A 15,002-nucleotide genomic window follows, 5' to 3' on the forward strand; every position below is an offset into this window, starting at 1 on the left:
CGACCTTGTACCGACGGGCGGATCCCTTTCTCCTAAATTTTTTTCTCAAAACTCTCAATTTTAAAAGAATTTTGTTGATTCGCATTTCGACCCCCTTTAAATAAAACTGACCAACATGAGTAACTGGAGAGGTAGAACCATTAGGGAGCTTAACAGGATTAGATTGGGCTAAAGTAGGGAAAACAATGTTAAACAAGTAATTGGTAATATGATGTGTAGTTTTGGTATCAATTATCTATACTTGAGAGGAGGCCAAACAAGCAATAGGTGAGTCTAATATACCTGTGAGGTTGACTTTGGGTGTTTTGGAATTTTTGAATTCCATAAAATGACAGTACAGTTCTGGTGTGAAGAAAGTTGGCTGCTCTTGAGGCTTTGTAGAAGGAGAAATCAACAATGCATTATTAGTAAAATGAAGATTTGCTTGAGGTTGCTGACTTTGGCCACTAGAAGTGCCCTTCTTGAGAAAACTGTGGAGATGGTAGCAACGGACTTTGATGTGCCCAAGTCATCCACAATGTTCACATTGAGGTCTGGTTTGACCCTTGAACCTGTCATAATCTTGTCTCTTTACAGCAGCCACAGAAATGTCGTCAGATTGAAGCGGAACATGAAGTTCACGTTGGCATTCTTCTTGAACCAGTAGGGGTAAGCCTTGGATGTGTTAAGAACAGGATCCATGAGCAAGAACTGGCTACAGATTGCTCCATAGCTTTCATTTAGCCCCATTAAGAACTGAATCAGTCTATCAAGTTATTGAATATCATGCGCTTTCCTCATAGCTCTACATTCACAGGTGGGAAGGGTGACTAGCGAATCAAATTTATCCCAAACGCTCTTGATTTGAGCATAATATGCACTAATTGAAGACTGTCCATGCTTGCATTTAATAATATATTGTTGGATCTGGTATAAACGTTGAAGCATTTGACTGAAAAAAATCTAACCTTTAATTCTTTCCAAACATCCGAAGTGTTTTTGGCATAAACTACTATTGAAGTCAAGGACTTGTGAAGGGAATTAAGCAACCAAGAACGTACCATGTTGTTGGATCTTTGCCAAGAAATGACGAGAGAACGAGGAGTTGTGAGTTTCGGTATAGAACCATCAGCAAAACTCATCTTATTTTTTGCTAAGAGAGCCATGGTTATGGCCCTTTTTCCACGTTTCATAATTATCTCCAGTTATCTGAATGATGAAGAAAAAATGGACTATCTTCTTGAGTGGACGACATTGAGTCTGATGATGCCCCTGTCACTTCATGAGATTCTGCCATGGTTGATCTCTTCAACGTTCCTTAGGCTCTAATACCATGATAAATTGCAACATGAGGAACATGGACAATATGCAGTGAGAGGAACAGAGAAGGAAATAGTATAATGTCATGCTTTTACTATGAATAATTTACAAAATTATATAGTCGGTGGATAAAAACCAGTTCATATTCCTAATTTCATGCAAGTATAATAACATACTAAAAATAATCTCACCATTCCTATTTTTGTGTGATCTCCTAATCCATTACAGATTGTAATGTCCAACATAACTTTTGGCCCATCGATCTTTGAAATTTCTTATGTAAGTTTATTTCCAAGTTTATCGCCAATCAGATGAAGGCAGTATTATAAAGAATTGTTGAGGCTGAGCAATGTGCTTTTATCTCATGAAGATCAATATATGGGAATGTCATTCTTGTACATGAGATCATTCATTCACTTCAGAATTCAAAGAGATCTTTTGTTTGCTTGAAAATAGACTTACAGAAAGCTTATGATACGGTAAATTGAAGTTTCCTCAGGCGCAGCCTTCTTCAGTTGGGCTTCTCTGAAGCTTGGACTTCTCTGGTCATCTCTGTTGATCTAGCACGCAGCCTCAAACAAGGCGACCCTCCATCCTCTTACCTATTTATTCTTGTTATGGAGGTTTTCTCTAGATGTATTAAAGGTAAGGTGGCTGACTAGTTGATTAAATGTCTGTTATCCCTAGAGTGGGCAAAACCCCTTCGCTCCTTACTTTTGCTGATCATGTCCTTTTGTTAAGTGCTACCCGCTCTAACTCTATCTCTTAGATTAAGGATTCGTTGCAGAGTTTGGAGAAGAACACAGGGCTAAGGATAAACAATGAGAAGTCCTCAATTTATCTTCTTGTCAACCCTGCAACTAATGTTAAGGATGATGTGCTTTCTATTTTAGGGTGGAGCATCGAGACTCTTCCCATGCAATATCTTGGTCTCCCAGTGTTTTACGGGAAGCTTAAGGAGGTTTGGTGTCAACCTCTACTAGACAAGGTGGACAAGCATCATGCTGCATGGAAAGCATCAATTCTTTCTTGTGCACGAAGAATATGCCTCTTGAAACATGTCTTGACGAGTGTCGTAAATTATTGGATGACAATATTTGCTTTGCCAAGAAAGGTCATTAACAAGCTGAATTCCTCTGTGGCAGCATTCTTGTGGGCTGTTGGGAGAGTTCCAAGGGCCAGCACCATATTGCTTGGGGGACAAGCTGCACCCTAATTCTGAAGGAGGCACTGGCTTAGTGTGCCTAGAGGAATGGCCAAAAGATCAACTAGTCAGGTACACTATCTCTTTGTGCATGCATGAACAATGTTTTATGTGATAGCAACATATTTTTCGATCCAAAGTCTCTTTTTACTACCATTCATGTAAACCATCACAACAAAAAAGATTCTTCAGGTTCATCTTTCTTATCTTCTTTGTCTATCTTTTTACCACTGTTAATGATGCTTCCTTCCTCCTCTTTATCGTCTGGTGCAGGGGTATTATTATAAAGTAATATAAATTATATTATTTCATTTTTTATATAATCCAAACAAACATGATTTTAGCAATTCTTTCATTTCTTTGCAAACAAGCTTTATAATCATTTTTTTTCTTTCCTTTCACTTCCTTCATTCTCATTCTCTTTCTTTTTGTTTCCTTTTCACCCCTCCCTTTCCTTCCCTCAATCCAAACAAGCTGAAGAAAAAAGCTTCATGATGCTTGCTGGAAAGGAGACATTCGTTTTTACTTTGACGATTGCCGCCGAGGGGGAGGGGGGAGGAATAGGCCCATCTTTGAAGATTCCAAGAAGATGGCCAGAATTATTAGACTCTGACCTAATTCATTGTTTGCATCCCAAAATTTTCATTGGTTTTGGAGTGTTCTAGAAAAATGAGGTTTTGTTTTGAAAGAAGAAAGAAATGGACTCACCCGTTGGTACGAGGATCGACCGTTCCCGACACCTTTACTGGGGGTAATCAACCCAAGAGCTATGTTTATCATTGCTGCATTTCATTTTAACTTAAACATCTTTTTGATTCTATATGCGGTGTAGAAAATATTGAAAGTTTGATGTTTCAAACTTTTGAAAAAATTCTTTAAGAGTTGCTTGAAAATGTGAAATGTTTTGAAGAAAAAATGGAACTAGTAAATATCATTTGAAATCACTTTAGTGTTCTCTTAAGACTTTAAGTAGGTTTGAGATTTTGCTCTAATTCGGTTACCACCTAGCTAGAGCTCCATCCCATCTTGCTTAAGTTCTTTTGGAGATGTGCTTGTGATCATAAGTGAAATAAAATAGGTGAGAATGTATGGATGCATTTATCTTATATGATTGAAAGAATGTAAAACATTCCTACCACAACATTCATCTAAAGTCATTCCTACCACAACATACATCTAGGATTTTGTTGTTATAATTATTGTATATAAGAAGGAAAAGTTTTTGAAAAGGGATAGGGATTGTAGACCATCAAGCATGATTCTAATATTGGGTCATTACTTGGTTATTGATCTTAATGAAGTTGGTAAATAGAAAGTTCGTGAAAGGAAAATATTAAAAGAATACAAGAGATAAAACATTCTTATGAAAAGAAAGAGAGAGAGATAGAGAAAGACATGCATATATGTGTACATGTCATCACGTATACACATATATGAAAGCTTAAGAGAAAAAGATGTATTAATTTGAAGAGAAAGAAGAGAGGTTTTAGAGGAAAAGAAAAATATACATACGTATATATGGGTATGTATAAGAAATTTTGTAAGTGGAGACATTTGTCTTGAAAAGAGGAATAAAATATTTGAAAAAGAGGAAATAGAGCACATATGCATATACATTCATGCATATATGAATGTTTGTAAAATGGAAAGTGAAAGCATAGAGAGAGAAAAATGGAGGGATCATCACATGTACATGGATGTATATAATATGTATATACATACGTGCCTTCACAAGATTAGAAATCAATGAACAACTTAAGACTACCAACTTCGAGTTTAATGTAGGCCGGAGGGGAGCTTGGACTCATGCAAGAGTCTAAGCTAAGTCCCTAAGGCCATGTTAGAAGATTGCTTTTGAAAATGTTTTGGAAAATATGATTTATATAAGTATATAATGTTGTTATTTAGTTTGTTGTAAGGGATATATTTCTTTCACCGTTGGGTATGGAAGAAAACAAGCAATATAACGAGACACTCATTAGGGTTCCTAATGGGGTGATTAGGAAGGAAACTTATACGTGATGACATGAGAATGCATTTTTTTAACATGTACATATTCGTGAGGGTTTCTCCAGGTTGGACAAGTCCCAACCTCAAAAATTAATATAAAGATAAAGAATCACTAAACCACACTCTCATTCTCACCATACATTTACATATAAATGGAAAACCAAGCAACTATGCATGGATAATATATAGACAATATTCAAGGAAGGAAAGAGAGAGAGAGAAAGATGAAAAGAGAAAGATTCAACTAGGAGGAAGGGCATGAAGTAACTATGAAATGAAAGATCATCTCATCTTTCCATGCTCCCGGTGCACTTGAGCATAGCCTCTTGTCTCTAAAAAAAGAGATTGAGTGTTATCTCCTTTTACCATGGGAGTGGAAGATGAGAAGAAAATGAGGAAAGCAAAAGAAGTATATATTCAAGAAAGGAAAGAGCAACAACAACAAGATTATATTTGAGAAAATAAATAACATGATTTAATCGTAGAATGAAAGATTATCTCATCTTCTCATGCTCCCGGTGCTCTCGAGTATAGCCTCTTGACTCTAAAATAGAGAGTGAGAGTTATCTCATATGGCCATGGGGAGATGAAGAAGAAAAGAAAGAAAATAAAGAATGGAGTGAGGTTTTGATTACATACCTCTAAATGAGAAAGACTTAAAGAAAATGAACACCTTAGCTTAAAGATCCCCTTGAGTGAAGCTCCAAGATGATGCCTCCAAGAGGGTTATAGCTTGCTCCAAGTTGGAGAGAAATAGAAAGAGGAAGAGGGGGAGAAAGAGAGAGCTCAAGAGAAACTCTAAGTCTTCAAGAGAGAATACACTAGAGTTTCTCCCAATGACCAATCTTGTCCAAGAGGAGGGAAGTGATGGGTATTTATAGAGGATTTTAGAGCCAAAACCCAAAATTTGAATTTTTTGACCTAAAAAGACCAAAATCACCCTTTAAAAGGAGACTTTTTGTCAAAAGGAAGGGCAAATGGGTCATGTCCACCAAAAAAGACTAAAATCACCCTCTAAAAGGAGATTTTTTTGTCAAAAGGAATGGCAAATTAGACTTGTCTACAAAAAAAAAAAAATCACCCTCTAAAAGAAGACTTTTTGTCAAAAGAAATGGTAAATTGGTCTTGTCCACTCAAAAAGACTAAAATCACCCTCTAAAAGAAGACTTTTTGTCAAAAGAAATGGTAAATTGGTCTTGTCCACCCAAAAAGACTAAAATCACTCTCAAAAAATATTTTTTTGTCAAAAGAAAGGTAAATTGGTTTTGTCCACCCAAAAAGACTAAAATTGCTCTCTAAAAGGAGGTTCTTTGTCAAAAAGAATGGGCAAATAGGTCTTGTTTACTAAAAAAACCAAAATTACCCTCTAAAAGGAGGTTCTTTATAAAAAGGAAAGGGCAAATGGGTCTCAAATGCTTGATTTGGATTTGAACTTCGGTTTTTAGATCTAATTTGGATTTGGATTGTGGCTTTGGACCAATTTAGATTCAAAAATTAAGTTTTGTGTTTTTAATAAAAGAGGACATTATTTTTGGAAAAATTTGGGGTGATTACATTCATAAACCAGCCTTTTTTAACATGATGGAGAGACTGCATATGGAGAGGTCAAGGCGAGAGGCTTTTGGTCTAGCAATCGTCTTGGGCGGGCGGAGGAATCCTGGAGAGTTTTTCTATGTGACAGGGTTGCTCATCCAAGAGTAGATGATTCTCAAGGCTCTTGACTCTAGACCATAAAAAAAAGAGGGGTCTTGAGCTTGCTAATAGGTGTCCAATTTGTTGTTCGGTGGAGGAGTCTAATGATCATCTCTTTCTTCATTGTGGTTTGGCTCGATAGTCTTGGAGGTGGATTGTTGGTAAATTCAGCCGTAAATTTTTAAATGGCAGTGATCTTATAAAGGAGCTGAAAAGATGGTACAGTTATACTTTCAAGAGGGGCTGGGTTATGAGATGTTGGAGGATTTGTTTTGATTTAGAGCATTTGGAAGTAGAGAAATGCTTGCTTTCATGGGGAACGGAGTGTGTCCATTGAGGCTATGACAAAACAGATTTATTATAACTGTGTGACCAGTTTTGAAGCCATCTTTACGAACATGGTTGATACTCTCGAAGAGTTAAGATGCTGAGTCAGGGCTAGCATTATGCCGGGTGTATAGAAACTTGACATGGAACAGCAGAGTCACATCCAAAGTGCCTCCAAGTGAATCCATGATAGCAGTTAGTATAAAGTGCTCAGCCTCAGTTGGTGAGGGTGAGAGATCTTTTTGTTGCAGATCAACCTCTCCATATCCAGAATTGGAGATGCTGGATTTCTTACAGCATTTTCTGCTTGGGGGCAGTAGCACGATTATCATAGGCTCCAATAACAAATCTTGGATAAAGTGGCTTGAAATGTGGCTGGAGGACAGGGTCTGGTCTTCCTTGTATTTTGCAGAAGCACTTGCGTCGTTCCCGCTTCACAAAAGAGAACCCTAATGCTGACACCATTAGGGCTTCTGGACTGTTTTTTCTCAACAGCAGTTTTGTTCATTCTTGTACATATTGACTGTTTTTTTTTGTATATCAGCTTTAATAAATTTGGATTTGGAGGTCTAACTCCAGCAGGTTTGATGAGGAAAAAGACACCCTGCATAGCTATATATATATATATATATATATATATATAATTTTGGAGGGGTGGAAGTTCATGCGCATGAATTTTTTGTCCACCGTGATTTTCTGGCTTAATGCACAACAAAAATCCCTTTGGATGCAATCCAAGACAACCAAACTCAGCATTAAAATTATGATTAACATAAAAAAATTGTTGATTGTGAAACTGACCTATTAAATGTTCAACAAGGATGAAAGCAGAGTTGCTTCTTTAGATGGAAAAAAAAAATAAAGGAAACAAATTTGCCCTCTAGACCGATGGACGATTTTCAGAAAATCTTGTCGAGGCATCTTGTGGAGGCACGCTGGGAAATTCCGTGAAATCAGGCAGCAGCGATGCAGGAAAGTCCCATTCGGTCGCCCCACGTGATTGTTGGGGCTTCAGGTGATAAAAGTCGTTGATGTAGGACTTTTTTACTATTCACTCGCCGTCTTTGAAAGTTTTGGCAGTTAGAACGACGAATTTTCACTGCACCCACTGTTTAAATTCAGCGGTACGTAAAATTAAGGTCCAGGTTTTTATTTAAATTCTTGTCAATTATTTGTAGAGTTTTTAAGTTGTTTGGTAATAGTAATAAATTGTTATTGTCAAAAAATTAAAATACATTAATTGAATATTTTATTACATTGTTTTTTGCTTTAATTTTTATTTAAGACAGATATATTAGATAATGATAGCCAAACAGTGGTTTGACTGCTGATTTAAGCAAAAAATAAATAAATTTTGCCTAAACAGGATGAACAACACATGATATTTAGGATTTTTGTTTCTGATGCATTATTGGTAGTCTTTTTGGTGTGATTGATGGCAATAGTGTCATGACATATATTTTTATATGTTTTCTCAAATAAGACGAGGACCGCCGTAGAAGCGACGGTGGTCATGGTATCTTTTTGAAGCATGCACTTCACTGTTTAAACGGCTCGATCCGAGTCGGTCATGGCGGGGACGATTCTCTCAGTCCCACTGTGGCGGAGAATCACGCAGTAACGAGTGGCCACGTGGCAACTGCAACTGAACCGTAGAAACAGCGGGAAGGTGAGGCTGAGAAAAGCGGCGGAGAATTGTGGACTCCATCCCTCTCTCTCTCTCTCTCACCAATTGGTAGATAGAGAGAGAGAGAGAGAGAGTGAGTCTTGATCCTAACCCTATTTCAGTCCTCTCTTCGTCTTCTTCTTCCTCTTGATGCTGCTGTATCTCCATTGGTTCAAACAGAACTAGGGGTGTTCTATCTCCTCGGTTCTCCCTTCGGTTTCTCTTCTCTTCTTTCTTTCTGCAACTGTGTGCGTGCGTGTGCGTTTGTTTGGGAGAGGGAGAGAGAATGGTGGTGGCTTTGTCCGTGGATCCGCACATGCGGCCTCGCCTCTGCGGGAGCTTCTCGTCTACGGTTGACGCGCTTGCTCTTTCGGGCGGAAATTCTAAGAGCATGAGTGGCAGGTTCTGCGACGGTGCTGGTTGTTCCGTGGATCTGGGGTTGTACAGGGTGCGATTGGGTCGGAGGGAGCCGAAACTCAGTAGCGCCTTCACTAATTCATGGTGTGAATGGAGGCTGGCTTCCAGGGTTTTGTCAGGCCTCATACAGTTGCGCGAGAGAAAACAGAGGGGGCGCCGAGATCTTCTGGTCGTAGATGAACTTGGGGGCCAATATGAAGAAAATTTTGATGATGTTAAGAAGGTAAATAGCCCCTTTCCAGATTTGGTTATTCTTTACTTTTACTAACGTTCTGTTGTCTGAATTGCGAAACTGTCGATGGAATAGTTAGCCCTGGACGTGTTAATTTATTCGACCGGTTGCATGATCAAAGCCTTGATTAGAATATGGTTGAGATTTGACCTTCATTAGATTGGTCTTGGTTCTAATTGGGTTCTTAGGGGGAGATTGGGATACGTGTTACATTGTCTGCACATGTAACTGTTAACTGTGTTCATAATTTGCGTGATCGAATTGTGGAAGTTTGGTTAGTTGTGATTTCCTCCTTGATCAGTGGTGACGAGTTGGGTGTATAGGTTTCATCAGTCTAGGTCTTTATCCGGTTTGTCATGATAGGCAACATTCATATGCACACTCTCCATTTATTGCTTAGTTCATTTCCTTCATTTATTGAAGGTTATCAAGATCCTTTATCGTCACGTCTTTATTTCTATTCTCGGAAATTAATGCAAAAAGTTCATCGTCCTTTTGATTCAGTTCAGATAGAAGTGCAGATGAGACCCTCAAGATGGAGCTTATACTTCGATGGTATTTATGAAATAGATGTATGAAGCTCTAGCTAAAGTTTTTTCAGAAGTAAATCAATTAGTTTGCATGAGGAGAAGAAAGTTGTGCACGCTTTAGGGCCTGTTTGGTTGGAAGGAAAGGGAGGGATTCAGCAATCCCTCCTGTGTTTGGTTGGCTAATTAGAAAGGACGGAAAGGAAGGGAAAGAGAGAAAGTCTGTTTGGATGGGAGGGGAGGGAAAGGAAAGGAAAGGATTGTATAGTGTAAGTTCAATCACTCCCAAATCGGACGGATTGGAAGGGAAAAGAAAGGGAGTAAGTACAAAAGTGTTGACTGCCCACAATACCCCTCCACGTTTTTTTTCTCCCTGCCTCTCAACCTTTTGACTATTGAGGGTATTATTATAAATTGTATTGTTTCATTTCCATTCCATTCACTTTTATCCAAACAAGCTTTTATAATCACCTCTTTCCATTCCATTCCCTTCTCTTCCCTTTCTCTTCCCTTCCCTTCCCTTTTCATTCCTTTCCCTCCCTTTCCCTCCATCCCTTTCCCTCCAACCAAACAGGGCGTTAGGCAGCATTAGTTAACAACTCGGACTAGAAAAAGTGGATGACAAACATGCATCAAAATCATGGGACAAATTTTCTATTTTTCTTTTGTTTCTCTGTTCCCCCTTTTAGATGGCATTTCACCAAAAACGAAGGGTCACTAAGGATTTCAAGTTATCCTGCTAATTTAATGCCCATTTGTCTTTTTTCTATTTATGCCCTTGTCAACATTTAATTTCTTTTCTGTATCATTTGTAGCCATCACTAATGTTCTCGGTCCTTATTTCTTACAAGTTAACTCATACAAGTTTGTGATTTATTTTGTTCCGGAAATATTGCTCCAGTCTGGATAGAGAAAAGGAACAATGTTGAAGGAAGATTAAAAAAAAAAGGAGCATGAAGTATCCTCATATTATTTTCAGTTACCAAGTGAAACAACTACATGTGAGGGAGGGAGAGTTGTGCTATAATGATCTGCTTTTCTTCTAGCCTGCTTCAATCTTTACCAGTTTACCTTCTTAAGAGTTGGATTTTGATTTGGCTGAATGGAACTCAAGGTTCATGGAATGATCCATTTCTCACGATGTTCAACCATGTGGAAGTAGAAATGCAATGTGCACATGCAGAAGTGCATGACAGTTATGTACACACACAGAGATAATACATAAAAATGCCAAAAAAATAAATAACAAAAAGTAAATACAGAATACATCAATTTTATAAAAGATGAGATATCACGTTGAATTCACAATATTGTCCACATATTTGTATTTCTTGTTTGGTTTATTCCAAACTTTAGGTCATGCTACATTTTTTTATGGGTTACTCGGTCTATCTTTTTCTTAGTCCTTTACTAGGTCGATCGATTCTGATGTCTGTTCTCCATCTTATGGTCTTTGTGGAAACTCTTTTTTTATTGCAGCATCAACCAGAATCAGCATGTGCATTAAAAATATGCACTACAATCTGTGAGCTATAGGCCTTATGGATGTCTATAATAATATATATATATATATATATATATTCATAATGGTTTCACATGTAGGGATCCTGGGGAACTTGTGAAGTTACTGACCCTTGGCTGGGTTGTACTTAGTGATATGCTCCTCACTTGGGCAGCATGAGCTGTCACCAACAACAGCATATGCATCTTCGACAAATCTGCCCATCTAAGTAGAGGCATACATGAGCTGAGTTCAAAATTGAGGTAGCCTTGAACTTGGTTCAGATCAAATCCACTGAGCTCGAGACAAGCTTGTTTATCCAAGCTTGAGCTTGGTTTTTCTCTGCTGAAGCCCTCTGCAACAAAAATAATTTTTTCTTAAATGTAAAAGACACCTTGAAAATCAGAACTCTTACTTTCCTCCTTTGGAAGGAGAAAGTCACCAGCGTGTCTGCAGACTCTGCACCAACTTCAGTTGCTCAAAATGAAAAAATGATATAAATATGCTTTTCTAGCAAGCTAACCAAGTTGATTAAGCTCAAAACAGGTTGCTCGTCCTTGGCTCCTTAATGAGTCTCAGGCTTGAGCTTGACTCATTAATTCTGCAAAGTGCAAACTGTGCTCGAGCTAATTTTAACTGAGTAAAACAATAGTTTAGTTTGAATGGTTTGACTCATTGTGAAACCTTGCATCCCTCGCTGGAGAACGTCGAAGTTCAAAGGGCCTGACATGCATACACATACAATTAGTCAGGGTTCCAAGTATTTTGGCTGACAATGATGTTCTTGCTTGATATTCAATTATGCATCATATGTAAGTGAATACTCTTATATATATATATATATATATATATATATATATATATATATATATATATATATATATATATATATATATATATATATATATATATATATATATATATATATATATATATATATTTATTTATTTATTTATTTATTTATTTATTTATTTATTTATTTATTTATTTATTTATTTATTTATATGTAATTAGTGGTTGCCTGGATTTTATATTGCTGAGAATATGTCATCTGGAATGGTGTCAACCCTGTCTACTTTCTAAGCCTATCTGTATAAATAAAGAAACAAAGAAAATTTTAAAGTTGCTGTTTTTCATATCTGTGGATCAGATGCTTAATGCAAAAAAGAAGTGTATTTGTTTGTTTGTTTGGGAAAAACAGGTACCTAATGGAAAAAGGAAAAAATGACAAATCCATTATTTCCATGTGTGTGTGTGTACACATGTATATATTACATATATACAAGTATGCATCAATATTTCTGTCTTCATGCTGTCATGTGAGAGCTCTTGGATGATATTGTTTCATGGAAAGTTTCCTGATCTAAGCTTGGAAAACAATAGAAATTGTTGCATTTGGATTTTAATGGACCATTAGTTCATATTCATCCACGGGGTCTAACTAAATGATTCCATATTCTTGTCAAATTGTAAGATTGCTTCATTGATGACAATGTTATCTTATCAACATTTTTTATTGGTGTTTTCTTGTCTGAAATTTCAGCAATTGCTCAACTACTTTACATACAAAGCAGTGAGGACTGTCCTTAACCAGCTTTATGAAATGAATCCAACACAGTACAGGTGGTTTTATGAGTAAGTTGTTCTCTGGATTTTGTATCAATCTAATGTCACAGCTTTTACTATTTTTCCTGTGCTGTTCACAATTATATACTTATTTGGTTGTAATTTAGTATTTTACATTAGAAAGAAATTGGTGATCATCTGTCAATATTCAACTGAAACATTGTTCATTAAAAATGCAGTTTTGTTGTCACAAATAAGCCAGGGGATGGAAGACTCTTCATACGCAGCCTTGGCAAGGTACCATTCTTGAATGATGCATATACTGCAGCTATTCAATCGTTTATGATATAGCTTCACTCTAGTATAGCTAAAATACAAAAATAAATGCAGGAAAAGCAAGATCTAGCAGAGCGGGTAATGGTAACTCGTCTTCATCTTTACAGCAAATGGGTCAAGGTCTCTCTCTCTCTCTCACTTGCTTCCTTGCCCTTCTTCTTGTTTTCTCTCTCTTGGTTTGGGTTATTGTACGTAGGATATTCTGTCTTTCATTTCTTTGCAACCAGCAACTTTAAAAATTTTCTTTGTTTCATACAAATATAAAAATGATCTCCATTAGAGTGTGGCATAATAGGGAGGCTATGACTGCTAGGTGCACATGTGCACACCTTTGCATAAGCCAAAGAAGGTCAACTATATCTCCCTACCCAGGCTGTCTGCATGTGAAATTGAAAAAGATATGATGACTTCAGCATTCTGCAATCGTTCCCTTGTAACCCATGTGAAGCCTGACATATGTTCTTGTCATTCCATTTCTCAGAAGTATGATCATGCAGAAATGTACCAAGAAATCTCTGATCAGAACTTGGAACTAATGCGAGAGCGCCTTATGGAAACTGTGAAGTGGCCATCTGATGATACAAACACTGGGAAGATCTGAGGATGATCACAATTTTAGCATTCCTGGGAATGATCAATTTAGATTGCTATTAGTCTTACATCCAGAGTATATTCTTATCTGCATATATTCTTCAACCTACTTTCTAGGCCTATCTGTATATACAAGCCCTCTAGTACACTGATGCATTAAAGTCATTTATTTCCTCTCTATAAGCTGTTGTGGATGCATGATCTTCCGTGGATCTTTTACCATTCGACCGGCTACATTTGCTTTTATTTGTTCTCTTCGGCAACAGTGTCACTCTGTGTGAGTTTGGTAAAGCTTATTACATCATAACAAGCTCATCTTGACACGAGTTTTATTCTAAAATGAGCAAGACTTCTACTAACCACCCAGAAGAATGGCTGGTGAATCTGACACACATATGGTTATGTAAAGGGTGGGAAAACTGAATTAATATAATCGTAGACTTGTTGCTGATTTCAGTGGAGTCACCAACTAGAACTCGTTTTTAACTTGACTTGAAGTTGGAATTTTTGGTACTTTCCACTGCAAAATCATAACTATTTTTCAACTCCTGATTTGCATCGTCTATTTTACATCCTTTTCATGTGTTGAGGATGGTAGTAGGCCAAGCTAGAAACTGTGAATTCAAAAAGTAATAGTTTTGCTCCGAGGGGCTTAGTGCAACCAGGTGGCAAGGTAGCTCATAAAAATGGGTTTGGGTTACAAGTTCATGTAGTTGCGTTGCTTTCAAGTTGAAGGATGTAACTGTCTCTTCCATATATATATAGATATATATATATATATATATATATATATATATATATATATATATATATATATATAGGATCGTGAGATTCTCAGGAAAAGGTTTTGGGTCATCCCGTGGTCAACCAGGCTTCTTTTCAAAATCCAGATAAGGCTGCATGGCTTTTTGTTCATCGTTACCAGGCCATTGTGCCAAAAAACAGTTGGTGCGTTATTGGAGAGAAGGTAGATTTGTTCCGACTATGCCTCGGATTGAACTTGATAGTCCGGGAAACAAGCCTTCCTATTGGACGAAATCGGTAAAGTAGGAAAATTATTTTTTTTTTTCGAATGACACTTCTCCCTTTGCAAAAATGAGAAATATCACAAATTAAATGGTGTCCTACTCCCATCTGACAAAGTTTTGCACTGTGTTGAAGAAGTCGAGAGATCCAATTGTGTGACTTGGACTTTCATGATGGACTGCTCGAGTCACTGAGCAATGTGGACCGCATTTTGTGTCGTCGGCGTGGTTAGTGTACTCCTGGGTTACTGCTGCAACATTTTAACTATGAATGGTGGGCGGCTAGATGTCTTCTTCTTCAAAGAAGACATAAAATTATTGCTGATGGCAAGCAATTAGGGGCTGTTTGATGGATTAGAAATATGGAATGAGAAATAAGATCTTGGAAATAAGTTTCCAGGAAAATGGAATGGGAAATTTTCATCCTCCATTTTTGCTGAGTGTGTGATAGGATTGGAAGATGTTTCCTAGAAACATTCTTCTTAGCTAGATGGCCTGGGATGGAATTGGAGAGGAAGAAGATAAAGGCAGGGAAGGTAAAGATTTTTTTTGGTCTGGAAAATATAGTCCGACCCCTTGGGGTGGGACGAAATTTCTGGAAATATCTTT

At 37.3% G+C, this 15,002-nt stretch overlaps 2 protein-coding genes across 2 annotated transcripts; both read left to right on the plus strand.

Annotated features, from left to right (window-relative positions):
* The first annotated feature begins 412 nt into the window (after positions 1-412).
* On the plus strand, positions 413-2,515 carry LOC116256580 (uncharacterized). Its single transcript, XM_031632981.1, has 3 exons — positions 413-642; positions 1,799-1,922; positions 2,069-2,515. The coding sequence occupies exons 1-3, from the start codon at positions 413-415 to the stop codon at positions 2,513-2,515; spliced, it is 801 nt and encodes a 266-aa protein (XP_031488841.1).
* Positions 2,516-8,209: 5,694 nt separating this feature from the next.
* Positions 8,210-13,623, plus strand: LOC116256878 (chaperonin-like RbcX protein 2, chloroplastic). Its single transcript, XM_031633414.2, has 5 exons — positions 8,210-8,838; positions 12,419-12,510; positions 12,681-12,738; positions 12,832-12,897; positions 13,259-13,623. Exons 1-5 carry the CDS (start codon positions 8,485-8,487, stop codon positions 13,376-13,378), a joined length of 690 nt encoding a protein of 229 aa, XP_031489274.1. The 5' UTR covers positions 8,210-8,484; the 3' UTR covers positions 13,379-13,623.
* The last annotated feature ends 1,379 nt before the right edge of the window (positions 13,624-15,002 follow it).

Source organism: Nymphaea colorata, chromosome 6 (assembly GCF_008831285.2).
Source record: "Nymphaea colorata isolate Beijing-Zhang1983 chromosome 6, ASM883128v2, whole genome shotgun sequence".
Classification (NCBI taxonomy): domain Eukaryota; kingdom Viridiplantae; phylum Streptophyta; class Magnoliopsida; order Nymphaeales; family Nymphaeaceae; genus Nymphaea; species Nymphaea colorata.